The 20,008-nt window shown below is 34.3% G+C and overlaps 3 protein-coding genes, 1 non-coding gene and 1 pseudogene across 5 annotated transcripts; 3 read left to right on the forward strand and 2 right to left on the reverse strand.

Moving 5' to 3' along the window:
* Nucleotides 1-3,721: 3,721 nt before the first annotated feature.
* Nucleotides 3,722-4,415, reverse strand: LOC118052697 (peptidyl-prolyl cis-trans isomerase). The gene has a single exon (XM_035063705.2). The coding sequence runs from the start codon at nt 4,377-4,379 to the stop codon at nt 3,861-3,863; it is 519 nt and encodes a 172-aa protein (XP_034919596.1). The 5' UTR covers nt 4,380-4,415; the 3' UTR covers nt 3,722-3,860.
* A 2,945-nt stretch (nt 4,416-7,360) lies between these two features.
* On the forward strand, nt 7,361-10,082 carry LOC118052629 (putative E3 ubiquitin-protein ligase LIN-1; annotated as a pseudogene).
* A 319-nt stretch (nt 10,083-10,401) lies between these two features.
* On the forward strand, nt 10,402-12,781 carry LOC140955281 (putative E3 ubiquitin-protein ligase LIN-1). The gene is made up of 10 exons (XM_073407529.1): nt 10,402-10,488; nt 10,576-10,848; nt 10,945-11,149; nt 11,329-11,453; nt 11,541-11,660; nt 11,780-11,808; nt 11,871-11,997; nt 12,092-12,431; nt 12,502-12,683; nt 12,764-12,781. Exons 1-10 carry the CDS (start codon nt 10,402-10,404, stop codon nt 12,779-12,781), a joined length of 1,506 nt encoding a protein of 501 aa, XP_073263630.1.
* A 389-nt stretch (nt 12,782-13,170) lies between these two features.
* On the reverse strand, nt 13,171-13,267 carry LOC118052833 (small nucleolar RNA Z161/Z228). Its single transcript, XR_004688270.1, has one exon. It is a non-coding gene; the product is annotated as a small nucleolar RNA Z161/Z228 (small nucleolar RNA).
* A 2,215-nt stretch (nt 13,268-15,482) lies between these two features.
* LOC118052698 (uncharacterized) lies at nt 15,483-19,113 on the forward strand. 2 transcript variants are annotated; one of them, XM_073407325.1, is made up of 13 exons: nt 15,483-15,763; nt 15,886-15,911; nt 16,067-16,256; nt 16,351-16,441; nt 16,656-16,691; nt 16,819-16,917; nt 17,080-17,210; nt 17,319-17,367; nt 17,461-17,550; nt 17,642-17,695; nt 18,017-18,082; nt 18,524-18,621; nt 18,725-19,113. In XM_073407325.1, exons 1-13 carry the CDS (start codon nt 15,696-15,698, stop codon nt 18,789-18,791), a joined length of 1,065 nt encoding a protein of 354 aa, XP_073263426.1. In that variant the 5' UTR covers nt 15,483-15,695; the 3' UTR covers nt 18,792-19,113. The 2 variants fall into 2 exon arrangements, with proteins under 2 accessions (XP_073263426.1, XP_034919597.1); XM_035063706.2 differs by having other exon boundaries at nt 15,484-15,763; nt 15,886-15,976.
* The last annotated feature ends 895 nt before the right edge of the window (nt 19,114-20,008 follow it).

The raw sequence follows: 20,008 nt of genomic DNA on the forward strand, positions 1-20,008 counted from the left end.
CTTTGTATGTTTTTTATAAAGATTAAAGCTGTGAGCATAAGAATGAAATGTTTGTGCTAATCAGAAGAGAAATTCGAGAGTTGACTACTAACCTCTAACCATAACATTAATTGATAAGGGAAGTTGGAGTATTGATAATCTCACCACAAAACAAGAATGTGATGTGATTTGATTAAAAAAATAAATAAATAATATTATTTTGATATACTTTTAATTAAAAAACACTTTTAAAAATATATTATACATCACAATATCAAATTTATAACCTTTGTTTAAGGTGTTGGTTAGCATGATTAATTTAAATGTCTGAAGATGAATTTACTTTTCCATTAAAGTAACATTATTTTAAAAATTTTACATGTATAAAATGATACTGTTCTGATAAAATAATATTTTTATTTAAGATAAAACCTAATTTTAATTAAATTTTAGGTTATCGGATCGACTTATCAAACCAAATCAAGTTTTATAACCTATTGAAATCCGGCAGCTTAACAAACAAAAAGAAATAGCATGGAAATACCTAGCTTACTGTTTCTAGATCAGAAAACAGTAAAGAAAAGGGGAACAACCAACATTTTCAAGAGGATAAACAAGTTAGATCCTTATAAAAGAATCACCAAACGTGAAGTCTCCGCCGCGCCGGCAGCTCGGAGGCAGGAGAAGTGTAGTTTACGAATGTTGTATTCTAAAAAGAAGAATACCCTGCGAAAGCAAGGAAAGCATCGCGTGACCTTTTCCCCTCTGATTTCCATTTAAATTGCGTACGAGAGGGAAAAGGAGAGAAGACTTTTCGAGAACAGTCGTTGTTCAGGACACAGTGAAGAGTTTCCTTTTAGCTTCAAACTGACACTTCTTCTCTGCTGGGCCACAGCGATTTCTCTTTTTGCTGCTCTGTGATGTAATGGCTCGAAAATTCAATGCATGACCTTTTCAAAAAAACGTGATGCCGTAAGGAGTTTAAATTAACAACGTGGAGACCTTCCATTGGTTAGGATCCCAATCGCACTATTTCTCTTCCCATTGGCCAGTTACAGTTGGTCACTTCGGTCCCTGGATTCTTAATTATCTTCATTTTAGTACGACCTATATGCCCAGATTTTACTTTTAGAGCTGGTAAAGATCGGTTTGACGTGTGATTCCTTGACTTTTGTTATAGAGGCGTCTAAGAGATTCAAGTCTTTGTCTGCTATACTCGGTCAATGATTGTTTGCTACTGCATTTTTTTTAAATATATATATTAAAGTATTTTTTTTATAACAATACATTTAAATATCAAAGAAAATATTAATTTGATATATTTTTTAAATGTATCTAGTTTATGTTTCATGGTTTTTTATTGTAAATATTTAAATTAATTAGTTTTTTTTAGTAAAAATACTTTAAAAGGCATTTTTAAAAGCAAATCAAACGCAATTCAGATTTATCCATGCCGTCACCTTCGTTTCTGTAGCCGGGATGTTTCGGACCAATATAGGAGTTGAAAAAAAAAAAAAATGTTGTAGGCTGAACAAGGGCTTCGTGAAATTCCAATAAATGTCTTTTCAACACACATATATTTTGAGAGTTGTGCGTTACTGAACGGAACCCTAGCATTACGGTCCCAACTTTCTATAATTTTCGTGGCAATTCACTAGGCTAGAGCCAGGGGCAAAGTTGGGAAGGGGTTTTAGTTAGGGGACCAAATCAGAGAAAAAGATTTAGAGGGGCTGAAATTTAAAGTTTTCTGATTTAAAAACTAAAAGTATGAATTGTGAAAGAGAGCTGGAAAAGCCCCTTCCAACCCTGGGTTTCTAGGAATCTTGTTTCCTTTAATTGCATGTCAATTTATAGCATGTAAAGTTTTTTGGTTTGATCTTGCCTCGCTTGCATACATGGGAGAATAGTCACTCTTTAACAACGATGCCATGAAAATAGTCACTCTTAAACAGCGACACCTAGTTTCAGTTTACTTCACCTAATCCTCAACCATTATATACAATTAAAGCAGACCTTGATCTAATTCGAGCTAAAACTATCGTGTGTTAAGACTGTGACACCATGAAAATAGTCACTCTTTAACAGCACCGTCTAGTTTTAGTCTACTTCATCTTATCCTTAACCATTAGATATAATTAAGGCAGACCTTTATCTAACTTGAGCTAAAACCACCATGTATTAGGACTACGACGCTATGAAAATAGTCATTTTTTAACAGCGCTGCCTAGTTTTAGTTCACTTCACCTAATCTTAAACCATTAGATGCAACTTAAGCAGATCTTGATCTAATTTAAGCTAAAACCACCGTGTACCAGGACTGCAACGCCATAAAAATAGTCACTTTTTAACAATATTGTCTGGTTTCAGTCTACATCTAATCCTCAACCATTAGATACAATTTAAATAGATCTTGATCTCTTACCAACCCCTGCCAATTTCCATGGAATCCAGGAAGGCTCAAATTCTAAAGCGTTTACCAAACCATTTGCTCATTCGGCATCTTGAAAAACTATAATATAAAGAATATCGATGGGCCCGTGCTATGTCATGGCTCAAGTCACTAAAAAAAACCGTATGCATCGCTAACATATTTTCAATGGGAAAAAAATATTAAACTCACGTTGATGTTAGTGTAACGTGATATATGCCCGTGATAGATTTAAAGACAATTTGAACTATTAAACAAAATAAATAAATAAAAATTTATAAAAAATTAAATATTAACAAAATGATAAAATGTTTATTTAATATGATAATAACTTCATAAAAAAAATAAATTGTAAAGACCAATTTAAAATAAAATAAACATCAAAAAATAAAATTAAAAAATAATTAATTAAGATTTTAAAAAAAATCAAATGATGAAATAAAAAACAAAAAAACCAGAGTATAAAAAAAAAAAAAAAAAAAAAAAAAAACCTAGGCTAAACCCATGCATATGTGAATGGCCTAGCCGCCGTGGCCTTAATAAAAAAATGTTTGGTGGCAATTTACAATCCTAGGCCCGCGTGTGCTTCATTATCATTTTATTTTTTTTACAAGGGTTGTATGATTTTTTAAGAAACAAATAAGTAAATGACAAGTCATTTATTTTGTCCAGATTTTAACAACCACGATGACTGAGGAATGTTTCGCACCCAAAATTAATTTTAAACCATTTTTATTACCCAAAACACCAAATCAACATTATATAGATCTAAATAAACTTGTCTTGCCTTTTTTTTTTTAAAAAAAAAAAAAAAAAAAATACGAAACACAAAATCTTTTTAAAGTTATATCTACAATCTTATATAATTTCCATATAAAATAACTCCATGGTAGAATTATCCTTGAAAAATAAAACTTATTAATATAAAAATTAATTATTTTAACGATTACAGTCAATATTAATTGATATTTTCTCCTTGCTACTAAAATCTAGATATCTTTTTTCTCCGGTCTCAAACAAGAAACAAAAAACATAAAAGAAATATAGTTTCAAACTAAAAGAGAATATTTTAAAAACTAAAGGGACTTAAAACAAGTTAGTTGCAAAATAAAGACCAAAGTAAACATTTTGATAACAAATATATATATTCTGGTTTTGATAGAAAAATATCAAAATTATATAAAAAGTATGATATTTTTTTTTCACAAAAATCATTAATTTTTTTTCCAACCCTCCTTGCATAACCAGTGCTTCAATAAATAAATAAATAAAGAAGCGATATTTCCACCCAGCCCCCCTTAGCGCGCACACAAAGGAAGAAAAATATAAAACTATTCATTAATTTTATTGTACCTGTAGATTATCATAAAAAGGCAACAACCAGAGAAACTTGAAAAAAAATATTAAAGACTCAAATATAAAGATAACAACCATGGTATAATAAAACTTCAGCTCAAGAAAGCTGTCCACAATCAGCAACAACAACAGGCTTAGAGGTCCTTCCACTGGAAGACCCAAATTTCTCTATAGCCTTCACAACATCCAAGCCCTCCACTACTCTTCCAAACACCACGTGTTTTCCATCGAGCCATTCAGTCTTAGCTGTACAGACAAAGAACTGCGACCCATTAGTCCCAGGCCCAGCATTGGCCATGGACAAAATCCCAGGCCCAGTGTGTTTCTTTATAAAATTCTCGTCGGCAAATTTCGATCCGTAGATCGATTCCCCTCCGGTTCCATTCCCTGCAGTGAAATCACCTCCTTGGCACATGAATCCAGGGATGACTCGATGGAAAGTCGAGCCTTTGTAGTGTAAAGGCTTGCCGCTTCGGCCTTTTCCTTTCTCTCCAGTGCAAAGAGCCCTGAAGTTCTCTGCGGTTCGTGGAGTTGTGTCGGCGAACAGTTCCATCACGATCCGGCCGGCTGGTTGGCCGCCGATTGTCATGTCGAAGTAGACTTTAGGGTTTGCCATTGAAAATATGTGGACTCTGTTAGGTGAAGGGAGGGAGGGTTGGTTTTATAGAGGAGTTTGGGTTTCTAAATCCTAATTTGGAGGTTTCATCTTGACCGCTTGTAGTGGACACGTGGATGGATATGATGGGTTTGGAAAAAAAAACTTTTCTCGGGACTGCGTGTGCTTGACGCGAGAATCTTTAGATGTTAAAGTTTGTGTTTTCCCAGAAAAGTTGTTTTAAAAGTATTTTTAATTTTAAAATATATAAAAATAATTTTTTTAAAATCTTTTTAAAACTTATGATTTACATTCATAGTGCTTATTACAACCCAAACATCATGAATTATTATATATAATGGATAAAATTATTGCAAAACACTTGTTTTTTTAGAGTTCAAAAAAAAAAAATTAACTTAAAAAACCAAAAAGTTAATTTAAAAAAAAAAATGATATAATATAATATTAAATAACTAACAATATATTTGAAAGGGTAGTAAAAATTAATTTTTAAAGTGTTATTTTACATTAAAATAATATTTTAATTATTGCAAAACATTTTTTTCTTATAGAAACTTAAATTTAACTTAAAAAATAAAAAGCTAATTTAAAAAAATACGAATATAATATAATATGAAAGTGTAATAAAAATTAGTTTTTAAAGTGTTTTTTTACTTTAAAATATATTAAAATAATATTTTTTTAATTTTTAAAATTTAATTTTTATATTATCATATCAAAAAATATAAAAATATAAAAAAAAATTCAAAATAAAAGAATTCAAAATTTAACCAAAAAAATTCCGAACTCGATGTCAAACAACACAAAGAACAACTGATAAGTGAGGTTTCTATCTTCCACATGGCAATATTATTTATTTTATTCAGTGAGGGGCGGCCTGATTTTTTATTTTATTTTTTTTATTTCCATCCAATTGTCCGTAGATGGCAATTGGGCCGACATGCGGTCCTTGTCCCACAACCTCTCCACTAGACTGGTTTTTATTTATATATATATACCAAGTTGCCTCGGTAAAGATTTTTTTAGTTGATATACATAATTAATTAGTAATTAGAATGATGAGAGTCGGGTTTAATATTCATCACTAGTAAGAAATTAATCTGATTATAATAATAAAAATAAACAATGTCAAAGGCGTCCTTTGAGGATCTCGTAGTTATGAATAGATGATGGAAAAAAGGAACTAAAAAAACCGTTTATGAAAAAGCTTATTAACCGGACTTTTTTTTAAGGATTTTGCAGTGTATCAAGCTTAATCTCTCTTCTTCTTCTTTTTTCTGAAATCCGAGATATAAAATATAAATAAATTTTAAATCTAGTATTTGTTAAAAATTAGTTTTAATCATTTCCTTAAATGAGATGTAAATAAATTTGAAACCTAGGTATTTGTTAAATAATTGTATTTGACTGTCCTAGTTAAATGGATTGATATTAGTTTATTTGTTTTTTATATTTTATATTTTTTTATAAGCATTATTGATTTTTACTATATATAAATTTATTGAAATTATTATTAGAGAATAAAATTAAAAAAAAAAAACTATTCGGAGTTTAAAGTTTAGCTTGGCCATGACTCAATAACTGCATGGGTAAAGAAGAAAGACTAAATTCAAAGTGCTCTTAAGCAGTGTTTTGAAATCCGATCCATTTGACAGGTCAATTTGGAACTGGAACTGGAACTAGATCAGATTGAAAAAAAAAAAAAAAAAAAACTCGATATGACCTAGCTGACCCGGCCACAAACTCGTTGACTTTTTGTTTTTTTTTCTTCTTACCAAAACAACGTTTGTTTTGATTTTTTTTTTAAAAAATGACCCGGCCGACTTGGTAACTCAGCGAACCTGATCAAAACCCGAAATCTGGGCAGGGTCTTAAAACTATGCTCTTAAGCATTTTTCTATAAAATATTTCTCTAACTCCTAAACTTAATTTATCTATAAAAACTTAATTAATGTAAAATCTTTTATAATTGAATGAAAAATAAACTTAAAACCATAGTTTTTAGACTCGTCCCGAGTTGATTTTTTTTAAAATCAAAACGACGACGTTTTAATAAAAAAACAAATAAAAGTCAATGGGTTGCAACCGGATTTTTGACCGGGTCTTGTTGGGTCAGTCAAAATACACCGGGTTTTTTCTTTTCTTATTTTTTCTCCAACTTGGTCCGGTTCTAGCTTCGGGTTGACCCGTCGGGCCAGACTGAGTTTCAAAACTATTCTTAAAATAATAATAAAAAAAAATTTTACAATTCTTAAAAGATGAAAATATTTTATGAGACTAACTTTGTCAATAAATCATGAGCCTCAACATTAATTAATTTTTTTCCTTTTCTTTTTAGAACATATTTTTTTATGTATCAAATATATATAAAATATTTTTAAATATCTTTCATTCTTTTAACGAAAAAAAAAATTATGGAAAACATTTCTGGAAACAAGTTATTCTTCTAATTATAGGCAGTAAATGGGCTTTGTAAACCACTAAATGTCTGGGCCACGGGTCTTTGGCTCATGTGAACTGGGCTCCCGCCAAAAGACGTAGAAAACCAGTCAAACGATATCGACCAGTCGAAGAGTGATTTTAGCAGAGGTTGATTCGGTCGAAGGATGATTAGACATGTCCAATGATTAAGCCAAAAGGCAATGTTTCTCCATGCCATTTACTTAAAGACCGTTCTAAGAAAAGCAACTAACAATAACAATATAAACAATGACTAGTAATATAAAATGATCAGTCCAAATTCTGCTTTGATCATCACACAGCAACTATAAAAAAAAGCCGGCAACTCCTGCTGGAGTCAAATAGGCTATCTCAATCTCTGTTTCTTAATTTGACGTTGAAGTAATTGTCTTAATTCCCATGAATTTTCCTTGAGAATAACTGTAAGAACTTTTCCCTGAAAAGATTGCACTCGTTTTTTTTTTCCTCATTCAAATGAATTTGTTGTTATTGGTGTTGACAGACTACTGCATACCGTGTCAATGTCTTTGCCAAAGCTGCTTGCAATTTTTTGATGGGACGTTTGCATCTCTGTCTAAAGTTGCTGTTTTTCTCTCTTCAAATACAGTCTCAACTCTGGAGTTAGCAAAGAACCAAGCACAGAGAACAGTGTGCTGAGAGATTAGCAGCTGAAGATGGGAGCTGTGATAAAGATACCGAGGTTCTATACTCTGATCAAGCAGTATTAGCAAATTTGGATTGGGGTTTGAAGCCCTTGAAGAAGCCATCGACACCTCCAACACGGAGACTAAGCTGGTACGATTAGATCATGCAGAGAAGATGCTGCAAGTTTGTGCCATGTTGAACTCTTACCAAAGAACAGCTGGAGTCCCCAATTTCTATCTCTCTGCTTGGGCCCACCTCTACCTCTCGTACCTATGGAAATTGCGTAACAATACTGAGAATTCTGTTCTTCATGTCCTTGAGATGTTTATTGTTGATCCCTTCTTCTCAAGAATTGATTTTGCACCTGAACTCTGGAAAGATCTTTTTCTTCCGCATACGAGCTCTATTGTCGGATGGTATTCCGAGGCTAGACAGAGGCTTATGATGGAAGTAATTCCCGATTCTTCAGATTTGTAATTTACTGCTAACTTGGATCAGTTCTTCAATGAGTCTTTGATATATTCAATGAGGCCGGATCAGGTGGAAAAATTACAGAAGCTGGAGGAGCTTTACAGAGAATCCTTAGACTAGAATACACGGCTTTTTGTTAAATACTATAAGGATTGCATGAATTCGGATTCAACAGCAACAAAGAAGATGGTTCCAATGTTTCCAATAGCAGAGCCTCCAGTGACTCCTCTGCATGAGGTTAGCCGGTCTATTCCTGACTACGCGAAATTTGGTCCCATCTTGCCTCATAGTGCTGGTTTCTCTCCAGTTCTTAGATATAAAATTTGATCCCATCTTGCCTCATTTAGCTCACCAGACTCGGATGGTGAAGCGAGAGTAAGTCATCGCCTACCTCTTTACCTGATGTCTTTGGCTATATGTCCATGCATGAGCAAGTTGGAAAATAGGAATGTTTGATTTACTGAATAGTATTTTTTCAATTCAGGGTCTGCTGAGAAATGTCAGGAAGAACCGTGATCGAACAAGGAGAATGAGTTGTGACAACGTGAGCGGCCAAATATTCGAGAATAGGTATCTAAAAATTTCTCCCTCTAATTTAAATTTCTCTGGGCTAAGGTTTACACTTTACAGTATTGAAAGACTTTTTGTCTTTTGATTATCATTCAGCTCTCTAATTCAGAGTGATGAAGGAAGAGAGAGCTGCATTTCACTGCCTATATCTGAGACGTTGACTCCCCGTTCAAGAACACGAAAAGATTTTGTTTGCCCTATCACAGGAAAGCTTTTGAATGACCCAGTTACCCTTGAAACCGGAGAGACCTGTGAGAGAGAAGCAATTCAAGAATGGATAAAAAGAGGAAGCACAACATGCCCTATTACCCGCCAACCTCTCTCCACAGATTCACTGCCCAAAACAAATTATATTTTGAAGAGACTAATAACATATTGGAAAGAGCAGCATCCTGAGTTTGCTCAGGAATTTTCGTACTCTGAAACACCAAGGAACTCATCCACAAGAGAGACTTCTTTGGTGTCTAATCCTAGAAGAACATTTTATTCTTACAGTCGTAACAGCACAGAAAGTCACACGCAGCAGAGGAGCAAAAGATTTGTCCGAATAGCAATATCCACATCACCAACCAGTGTAATTTCTCAAGCTACAATGGAAACAATCGTCAATGGGTTAAAACCTTATATTTCATGTCTCTGTACTTCAGAAAACTTAGAAGAAAGAGAGGCAGCAGTTTCAGCAGTAGCCAAATTGTGGAAGGACTCAAAGGGTGATCCTGCAGTTCTTACATTTTTATCTAAGCCACCGTTTGTAAATGGGATTGTAGAAATACTATCAGCTTCTGTTAACAGAGATGCTCTTAAAACTTCAATTTACATTCTCTCTGAGCTAACATTTTTGGATAAAAGTGTTGGAGAGATTCTTACCAGTGTAGATTATGATTTTGATTGCCTGGCCGCTTTGTTAAAAAATGGGCTTGCTGAGGCTGTTGTTCTGATATACCAACTGAGGCCAGCATTTGCTCAGCTTTCGGCTCACAACTTTATACCCTCACTTGTCCAGTTAATCCAGAGTAAAAGTGAAGATTTGGATGATCTTCACTTTGCAATAGAGCCCAAGGATGCTGCTATAGCAGTGCTTGAACAGATACTTACTGGTGGGGATGAAAACAGCCGGTCTGTCAGTGCTTTTGCTGTTATTCGTGCAAATGGAATTCCAGCTCTGGTCAAGTGTTTGGCTAGAGTAGAAGGAAGGAGGTCAATTGTTTCAATACTTCTCTGTTGCATGCGTGCTGATAGAAGTTACCGGAACTTTATAGCAAGTACAGTGGAACCATCTCCTGTGCTTGAATTATTTCTTTCAGGAAATGATAATGTGCGAGGCTTATGTATTGACTTCCTGTCTGAGCTAGTTCACTTAAGCAGGTACACATCCATTTAGAAGATCAAATATTCCCTTCCCTTCTGTGATGTAATTTGAATGCTATTCATATTATCTTCCAGCAGCCAATAGCTGGGTGGCTGAGATTGAAAATGGGCTACTGCAGTGCCCTGCACTGGTTGATCTGACTTGGTGCTGCCACAACATTGAATAAGGAAAACTGCAATGTCAATGCGAGAAGGGGGGGGGGGATTTATATTCTTGTATGTAAGGGATATTGCTAGAAATCATTTTTTAAGCACGCTGATCTTACCTTTCACATCTCTACTTTTACTGAAGCCAGCCAAAGAAATCGAGTGAATGCTTTTAGACCTGGGATCTTGATTCTTCCATTGCTTCCGTTCACCATGTGTATAAAGATTTGTTTATTTTCTTCTTGTTCAGCATCATTTCCAATAACAACAATTGAATGTACTTACTTTTCCATGGTGTTTCAGGAGGACAACCTGTAACCAGATCTTGCAGATAATTAAAGAAGAGGGAGCATTTAGTACCATGCACACCTTTCTTGTTTATCTCCGAATGGCTCCCATGAAGCACAAACCTACCCTTGCCACTCATCTTCTTCAGCTTGATCTCCTGGTTTGCTTTCATTCCTTGACATCATTCGTTTACTTCCACAGCAAAACTTGAATATCTAACCTTGGTTTCTATACGCTGAGTTTCCAGGCTGAGCCACGAAAGATGAGCATTTACAGGGAAGAAGCTGTAGAGGCGTTAATTGAAGCACTGCACAGAAAGGAATTCTCTAATTCTCAAATGATGGCTCTGGATGCTTTAGGATCTCTTTCTGCACGTAGGACTTCATCTGGGGATCCTTACATGGAAACCTGGTTACTGAAGATTGCAGGGTTTGACCAACCTTACAATGCTTTGATGAAGGCAGAGAAGCTGACGAAGAATGAAAATGATTTAGCAGAAACAAATTTAGCCGAATCAATGGTTTGCTTTTTTTTTTTCTTTTGCAATTTGGTATGGAACATGAACCCTCTTGTATTAAATTTGTTCAGATCCTGAGCCTTAGATGCTTTTATGCAGGAAGATGAAGAGAGAGCAGAAAGTTCTTGGGAGAAAAGAGTAGCTTTTGTCCTTAGCAATCATGAAAAGGGCTCTATCTTTAAAGCTTTACAGGAATGCTTCAAGAGTAATTCCTTAGAGAGTGCAAAGTCATGCCTTGTGATTTCCACATGGCTCATATACATGCTTTCAGTTCTTCCTGACACTGGTGTAAAAAGTGCTGCTCGTGAATCCTTGCTTGAGGAATTAATAAATGTCCTCCAATCATCTAGAAATATGGAAGAAAAGATTTTGTCAACCCTTGCATTAAGAACTTTCGTAAGCGACCCAGATAAGATTAGTGTAGCTAAGCATACTTACCAGTGGTTAAGAATAATTACTGACTCAAACTTTCCTAATTCTTAGCTGCACTTGAAGCGCTTGGGAAGTATGCTAAATGCATCTACAGAACCTTGAGGAAACTTAAGAGAAGTTCACCAGTGGTCACTGATGTACTGAAATCTTTAATGAAAATGTCTTCTGTCAATGCAGTAAGTGGGAAACTACTTGTCTACTTGTCTTTAGCTTCTAGCATGCTATAAAAAACGAGCTCATTAGCCATGTGTTCTGTATCATAGACAGAGTTGTGGAATTGTACCGAAGTGGTTGAGGTAGAGTCATTTGTCAATGGCAAATTGCTGTCTTTGCTTCATTTGGAAGGTCGTGTTATTAGCAGCCATTCCGACGGAACCATAAAGGTACAATCTGTCAGACCCTTTTCCCTGTGCATCAACACAATTGCCAGTTGCATAAGCATTAATGAATACTTGATGAAGATAAGATTGAAATTTTGTAACTAAGTAGTACTCGCTCTTAGGCGTGGGATGCTGGAAAGAGGGTTCTAAGGTTAATTCAAGAAGTTCGTGAACATACAAAAGCTGTCACATGCCTGTATATTCCATCTTCAGGAGACAAATTGTACAGTGGTTCCTTGGACAAAACAATTCGGGTACTTCCATCATGAAAGAGGCAGTTTACGAGCTGGCAGCTAATGACAAAGTTGCATGCTTTGTTTCTCAAGGACCAGGAGTTAAGGCAAGTTACACCAATTATCTTACAGCAACCGGAGCAAATCTGCTGTCTTTAGCAGTTAACAGAATCCGATGACCTGAAAATTGTATTTTCACAGGTGTACAGCTGGTCAGATGTTCCAAAGCACATAAACTTCAACAGAACCGTGAAGTGCCTTGCCATGACAGGGGATACATTATATTGTGGTGCCTCTGGTTACAGTATCCAAGAGGTGGATCTGAGCAAATTCACATCAACGACTTTCTACTCGGGAACCAGAAAAATGTTGGGGAAACAAAGTATTTATTCCCTAAATATTCAAGATGGTCTTCTGTTTGCTGGTGGTTCAACAGTTGACGGGACAGTAGGGAAGGTAAGAAACTACAATTGTTCTGATTTCTTACAGCATATGCTTTGGAAGATCACTTATTTGGGTGAACAACTTCCACATATGGCAGGTATTTTGTCACACGAGCAAGGCTGTAACATGATCCTTCCCAACTGGATTCGACATTCTGCGGATTTCAGTCAACGGCGACTTCATATTCACGGCCACGAGAAGTGGGACCATTGAAGTTTGGTTGAGAGAAAGATTTGCAAGGGTTGCTTCCATCAAAGTAGGCGGCGGAGGGCACACCAGAGTTACATGCTTGGCATCAGATATGAACGGAGGAATGCTTTACGCCGGTACTTCTGATGGCAGGATACAGGTTATAGACAAACTCACTATGATAGACCACCTTAAATAGTTCTCTTAGATCATCCCTCATTTTCTCTGCTCTGTCTGCAGGCTTGGGCTTTGGACTAGTGGAATCCGCTATCAAGATCCGTACAGATTATTTTTGGAAAACATCGTATATAATCAATTCATGGATACTTGTTTTCGGCCACTTTTACTCTGTTCAAGCACTAAGGGCATCTAATTTCAGATCGGATATTTATCAAGTATTTTTTATTTTAAAAATATATTAAAATAATATTTTTTATTAAAAAAAAAACATTTAGATCTTATTCAAAAATTGGATTCCAGAGTTCCAGGATCAACTCACAAACCATCGCAAGTCAAAGTTTTTATTAAAATGATATTTTTATAGGAGTTATAATGGATATTCAAATTTATCATCACGATGCTCGCTCCACTGCAGGAAAAATTAAAGTAAGAAATCTTTTTGAGGTGTTAGGAGAAGAGGAAGATGAAATCATCAGAAACATTGGATCTTTACATCAGTGTTGACACAAAGTGTCTCAGACGACCGTCGTGAGAAATTTACAATCCAGATTCATCACTTGATTTCACGATCAAAGAAAGCAATAGAAAAGCATGCAGACGCAAGTAGCATAGAGAAAGGAAGGAAAGGAGACAAGAGTAAGAGGACACTCCGGTTTTTGTTGGTGGCGATGGCACGGCCGAACTATCGGAAGTAGCTGGAGCTGCAGCGGTTTATTTATAGGAGGCTGGAGGTTTTGTTATTAGGGTTTTTATCTTTTTATGTTGACGATACTGTCCTGTTCTTTTGATTTCTATCATTTGAACTTTTTTTTGAACTTTTTTTTTTTTTTTGAACTTTTTGAAGCATATGGTTACGGCTTGTTTAGCATAATTAGCATCGGTGAAAACAGGGGCTTTTCCAAATGACGTGTTGCGTTTCGATTGGGTTAGTTGTAAGGAGAATTTTAATTGACCTGTCGCAGTTTGGTTGGTTTATTGGTTGGCTGACCCGGTAGGCATAGTACATGAAGTTAGGCAGTCTTAAACAACAAATTCCGTGAGTTTATTTTATGTTTGTATTTTTAAGATTTTTATGTGAAAAATAATTAGTTAACATAAATATTTCATAATAAATTTTTTTTATAAAATATTTAATAAACAACAATTAATTTGCAATATCTTCTAATAATTTTAAACATTATTATTATTATTATTATTATTATTTTATTAACGTGGGTATCCAGGCCAGCTTGCGCACACCTCGACTAATTTCAAAGGCCCTGAGGTTAACGACCATGTAAGCCTCCAATGATCATCATATGAGCAACCTAAGGTTTGAACCTGAGACCATAGAGGGAGCAAACCTTTTAGTCCTAAGCTTTTACCATTAGACCACCACCTAGATAGTTTTATTTTTATTATCTTTATCATTAGCAATCAACAGCTATCATTATTTTATTATTGTAACACATTATCATTTTATATTGCCATCATGTTTTTTATATAATTAATTATCAAATATTTTAGAATGTTTTTCATCAATAAAATATTTACACAGAACTCAAGTTGAGCATCATCAAACTAAATTTCCAACCATGACTCGTCTAAACAAAATACATTTTTAAAATTGATAAAAAAATTATTTTTTACCAATCAAACACAGGAATTGTCCGGGGCTAAGAAAAAAAAAATACAAAACTATTCCAAATAGAGAACAAAAAACTATAAGTTACCGCCAATGGCCACGGGTTTTTATAACGAAGTCGTTCATTTTTCTTAACAAGCTCTTTCTTGTAAAAATATATTTTTTTAGTATTTTTTATTTAAAAATAATTTTTTTTATATTTTTATTATTATTATATCAACTCATAAAAATCATAGCTATTAAATATGTATATGTCCAACCTGATAAATTGACCCGCAAATCAGGTAATTTGGACCCTAGTCGAATCTAAAAAACACTAAACTCGAGCATGCAGTTAATTTGGAGTTTACCCAACACAACTCACATGAGTTTTTTTTTTTTTTTTAACCAAAAACTAATCTACAAATAACTAGCATAGCATGTGTTTTTTAGACATAGAAGATATTTGCTTATATAGGTTTTATGCAAAACAAAGTAAATTTTTGACAGGTAAAAAAATAAAATCACAAAAAGTACTAAACTAGTGGTTTTATTTTAAGGGCTACAAACAAAAAGTTCATAAAGTATAAGCGTTACTTCTAGCACATAGATAGCAATTGAGAGTTTCTCTCTTGTTCAATCTTAAAAGCGTGAGCCAACCACAATTTTTTTTTTTGTTACTGACTTATATTAAAATTAATTATATAAATACTAAGAGATTTTTTTTTTAAAAAAAATTAGAAGTCCATTGATATATACTTTTTATTTACATAAAAAAAATTTATGTTTTTTTAATGTGAAATAATAAGTTTTTTTATTTAAATACTTCAATTTAATATATATATATATATATTTATAATATAAAATTTAAAATCTTTTAAAATATTTTTTGAAATTTTATTATTTATAATATATATTCAAATAGATTGTTTTTTTATTTTTTTATATAAAATATTAAAACCTAAAATATATTTTTTAATATTTTTAGATTAATTATAATTAATTCGGGTGAACTTGTATAATTTAATACCTTGTCCTTGATTGAGCTAACCTTTGTTGTTTAATTATCATGCTCAAAACTATAAAAAAATATTAAAAAAAATATTAATTTAATATTTTTTAAATAAAAAATACTTTTTAAAATATAAGAAATAAAAGTTAACGTCTCGTAGACTCTCGATAAGAGTCACATTCCTGTCACCACCGTGTCCAGAAAGCCAGGTGGGCAGCAACGTATGCATTCAAAAGCAGGCGCACCACAGCATCGAGGAGCGAGTGACACCGTACTGGCAATTTAATCCTCACAGCCGCCCTCAATCAACGGCGGCGCAACTAGTTCACTAAAACCAACCACCTAAAAGATTTCCTGCAGAACCACCATGCCATTTGATGGATTCTCTCCTCTCATCTCGTCTCAACTCCAGTACCTCCTCAATCACTCTCCTCGCACGATCCAGGTAAAAACCGCCTCAAAAATCTCTAACCATAGATATTCTTCGAAAAGCTAATCAAATCTTCAATCTGTGAATTTTCAATTTAGGGTTTTGTCAATTCTCGGCTCACTTAGCTTGTTTTGCAGATTGAGCAGGCTTGGTCAGGCACCAGGTACTTTACTGGAAGTCTTGATCGATTCACATTGCTCATTCCCTACTGTCTAGACTACATAAAATGTTAGTATCATTTTTTTTATCAATTTGTCGAGTGTTTACTCATTTTTTTGTGGTCAGGGTTGATTTTGATCTCTAATTTATTTATTATAGGGGATATTATATACAATGCTGAATTTCCATTAGCTGCGCCGGATGTTATATTTGGTCCCGAGGATGATGGTTTCCATCCATTTCTTGTCGTAGGAAGAGAGGAAGGGGATTCGAGGCTAGTTAAGAACAGTTTGACTGATTGGAACAATAAAGATCCTACACGGCTGTTGGCTCTCGTAATGGAATTGAGGTTGAGGACCTGAGTGGTTTAGGAGTTGGTCGTATTGTAACTTTTTTTGTGGTTGGTTGTGACTCGTGATCAGATCTTGATTTCTGTCTACCAGGGATAAATATAGGTCTTACCAGGAGAGACGCGTGGGAGAAGTTGATGATGATAGGTTGAAGTTTGAAATTAGTACTATTGTATCTAGGGAGGTAATTTTTTGACAATTTTTTGAATTACATTACATCTTTTATGTCTGCATCTGGTAGATGCTAATGTCTTAACATTTGGAAAGGACAGTATGAGTAGTTACTTGTTTTATGTAGAAAAGTTTACTGTGTTGTTACTTTGTTATCACTGCTTTTCTTTGTGCTCATGGTGGTTATTTTTCTGCATGCCACTGAAACTTCAATCACTCTGCTGCAGGGAATTGAAATGCATATGAGTTCTGGTGTTGAAAAGGTATTTGTTGAAACAAAAATGTTTTTGTTTTGCTTAACTGGGTTATATGAAGTGATCAAATATTTCTACCTCTAGGGTTGGTGTTTAACAATATTGTTGGTTTTGATGCCTTTGAATTTTAGCGTAGCCAGGGGAGGTTAAATTTGCTGTGCCTTTAATGGACATGAATATAAATAAAATGGTGCTTGGATGCCCCTGGAGTCATCCACAAAAGATTTACTTACAGGTTGGATGTTTCTTCTGTCATCCTTGTATTTATAGTTTCTCTTATATTTTTTTCTTGTTTCCTTCTGTCCCAGTTATTCTCTCCTCGTTCTTTTTATTTTGTGTTCTTTTTATTTTGTATGACAGCTGCTATAGTTTCATGAGTAGTTTTTGATTGGTGCAGGTTATTTATCCTGTTGGTAGAAAGTATGCACCTGCTACTTCAGCACCTCGTCTGAAATTAATGTGCGCTCCTGAGTTGAAAGCCCTGTTTTCTATTGATGAAGTCAAACTTCCTGCATGGTTGGATGGAATGTAAGCTATGCATAGAATTCTTGCTTCAAATGCTTTGCATGTTTTTATGTTGCTTTTTATGTGAAAATCCACATGACTTGTTTTTATTGTTTCTTATTTTTCGAAAAGGTGCATGGCTGAATATCTTCCCCGCCTGGAAGAACTCCTTCAGAGACAGGTTAGCTCATTTCCTCCATCTTGTGATGCCTTTAGTTGAGACATTGCTCACAACCAGTTCTTCTAATAAAGGGTTTTTGTTCCCATTTTGTAGGTCTCAGAGGCAGTTATGTTAATTGATGTTAGAAGGCAGTTTATTGAGGCATTATCTCCAGTAATTGGAAGGCCACTAGAAGCTGATCCAGTATGCATCCTGGGAACTTCATATTTGGACACCTTTCAATCTATCACGAATGAATGGCATTAAGCCATTAACCATTGCTTTTCCTTGGCAGGTCTTCTGCAGAAAGGCTTCATTTCTTGTCTGTTCTGGACCATTTACATTCCTGGTATAGTATTATGATATTCACCAGTGGCAAATCCACTTATATTTGTTGTTGGGGGGGGTAATATAGTTTTTTTCCTGTGATCATCTTTTCCTAGGTGAGGCAAACATGAGAAAATGAGGAAAATATTTGCAAAAGCATATTTTACATGAAACAAATGAGAGCCTAAGTTGAGATCATGTTTGGTAATCAGTTTTATACTGGGGATAGTCAGAAAAGTTTAGAAAGTACCATACATCACAGATTTATTTCAATGGAAATATTTCACTGCACATAGTTAACGTACTTTAGCTGTTTATATGTGCTTGATTTCTTGAACTGCAGGTGCATTTTTTCCTCTCAACTCACTTTCCAAAACAGCGGCCTTCTCTAATGTTTCAAAGTATTCAGGTGATGTTTTTTTCTCTATTCCAACCATTCTCATTCATCCATGAAAGTGTTGCTAGAAAGATATCAAGACATGCATCTGGTGCAAATCCCTTTTTTATGTGCCATTTATCAAAAATACCAGTATCGCTCCTAATCGTGGCTGGGGTCTGGATCAGGTCCCACCAGATACTTTCATGCATTACATACTTGATATCCTATTTCTCATGTGCAGCATATTCTTGGTAGTCTTTATTGATTGAGTTTTTATTTAAAGAATGCTGGTTATGGGATCTTCGATTGCTGTAGTCTCTTGTATTGTCATTTGCTCAATTTGGCTAGAAAATCTTGCAGTAATAATTGAGGCACGTTTGATTTATGGAAACCAATTTATTTCCTATCATTAACTGAGCAACTGGTTTGCATGCAAGTCCTCTTCCTGATTGGCTTGTAATCTGTATTTAGCATTTCAATTCCCTTGGCATGCCGGTCAAGTCGCCTCTCATTACAGAGTATCTATGGAGTCCTAGATGGGAACCCTCACAAATGGCTGAGCGGATCTCGTGAGTTCTTAATCTTTTACTTTTTTGTATTTTTTTCCAGTAACTAATCCTTTTAATCACCTTCATGTGCTGTTTGCTGCTTGTGTGATCCGATTTTTACTAGTGACTTTTTGGTGGATGAATCTCTAAATTTCAAAAGGCACTGCAACGAATCTCAACTTCAACACTAGAGCAATGTCTTGAGAAGCTGTTAGCCTTCCTGGATGCCTAATACCCTACACCACAAAGTGGATTCCAAATCCGCTGCAAGAAACTCCTTAATAGTACCATTTTCAATCAGTGTGGAGTAATCTGGCCCTCCCTTTTGTTGTAATTAGTTCGATGGCAGATAAGTTTTTCTTCTGTTCTGAAAGCATTGAAAAGTTTGCTAGTATATGGTTGTCGAATCGAGATTCGACTCATGAATTGGAAAGCTGAATTTTGATATCGTGAATCTTATGGAATCTTGAACCATAAGATTCAGTAACAAATGAAAATGGCACTATTAACGTATCAAGTATTTCTAAAACAATGGGAAAATGATCATTTACTAGACAAAATGTGAATCAAATCATTTAATTTACTAGACCCCAAGTCTTAAAATTCAACATTTAAGACATTTATGACCTTGATTTTCAAATTATTTTTTATTTAAAAATATATATTTTTTATTTTTTAAATTTTATTTTTGATATTAGCATGTTAAAACGATCTAAAAATACTAAAAAAAAAAATAGAGATATAGGAGCGGGTTCTATTAGAATTGAAGGTATAAATGTACAAAAATATTGAGAGGTCATGAGCTTCACTGAAAAGATGATACTTTAAAGATGATACTTTGAATATTGTTTCTAGTGTGAATATTTGTCAAGTAGTCTCTGATTTTCTGATTTTGGCTCATTAGTCTATGAGATGTTCTTTTGTTAAGTCTTGCTATTTAGCTTTGAAGTCGGCTCTTCAAACTTTGAGCGTTGTCAATTTCTAATTTTACCGGCATGCTGTAGCGACAAATCATATCTTTTTCAATAAACTTCCTGACTTCTATCCATTTAGTAAAATAGTTGATAACTACAAAGATGATTGTGCCCATTGCTACCATTCAGATTGATTGGTCCTTAACATCTAATCTCTATATATCAAAAGGCTAAGGCAATGTCATATTGAACAATAATGATGAAGGTGCATTTATCTTATCTTTTTATATCTAACACTTGTGGTAATTGTTTGACATAGTCTATGCATTCCCTTTTCATGATCAACCAAAAGTAACAAGATTTTTGCATTTGCCTCGCCATTATATACCTTTTAGCATTAATGACACAAACTTCCCCGTGGATTTCCTATAATGCTTTCACAACCTCTTTCTCATATAGACTCATAAGTAAAGTCCCATAAAATTACCTCTTAT

The sequence above is a fragment of the Populus alba genome, chromosome 2 (assembly GCF_005239225.2).
Source record: "Populus alba chromosome 2, ASM523922v2, whole genome shotgun sequence".
Lineage (NCBI taxonomy): Eukaryota > Viridiplantae > Streptophyta > Magnoliopsida > Malpighiales > Salicaceae > Populus > Populus alba.

What these genes read in the sequence shown, in the direction of transcription:
- LOC118052697 (XM_035063705.2), bottom strand. Translation starts at nt 4,379, where the DNA reads ATGGCAAACCCTAAAGTCTACTTCGACATGACAATCGGCGGCCAACCA.
- LOC140955281 (XM_073407529.1), top strand. Translation starts at nt 10,402, where the DNA reads ATGCACACCTTTCTTGTTTATCTCCGAATGGCTCCCATGAAGCACAAA. An exon ending in GCTGGAAAGAGGGTTCTAAG is followed by an intron (nt 11,809 to 11,870) that starts GTTAATTCAAGA and finishes TTCCATCTTCAG; the next exon opens with GAGACAAATTGTACAGTGGT. An exon ending in CTCAAGGACCAGGAGTTAAG is followed by an intron (nt 11,998 to 12,091) that starts GCAAGTTACACC and finishes GTATTTTCACAG; the next exon opens with GTGTACAGCTGGTCAGATGT.
- LOC118052698 (XM_035063706.2), top strand. Translation starts at nt 15,686, where the DNA reads ATGCCATTTGATGGATTCTCTCCTCTCATCTCGTCTCAACTCCAGTAC. An exon ending in CACAAAAGATTTACTTACAG is followed by an intron (nt 16,918 to 17,079) that starts GTTGGATGTTTC and finishes TGATTGGTGCAG; the next exon opens with GTTATTTATCCTGTTGGTAG. An exon ending in AAGAACTCCTTCAGAGACAG is followed by an intron (nt 17,368 to 17,460) that starts GTTAGCTCATTT and finishes CCCATTTTGTAG; the next exon opens with GTCTCAGAGGCAGTTATGTT.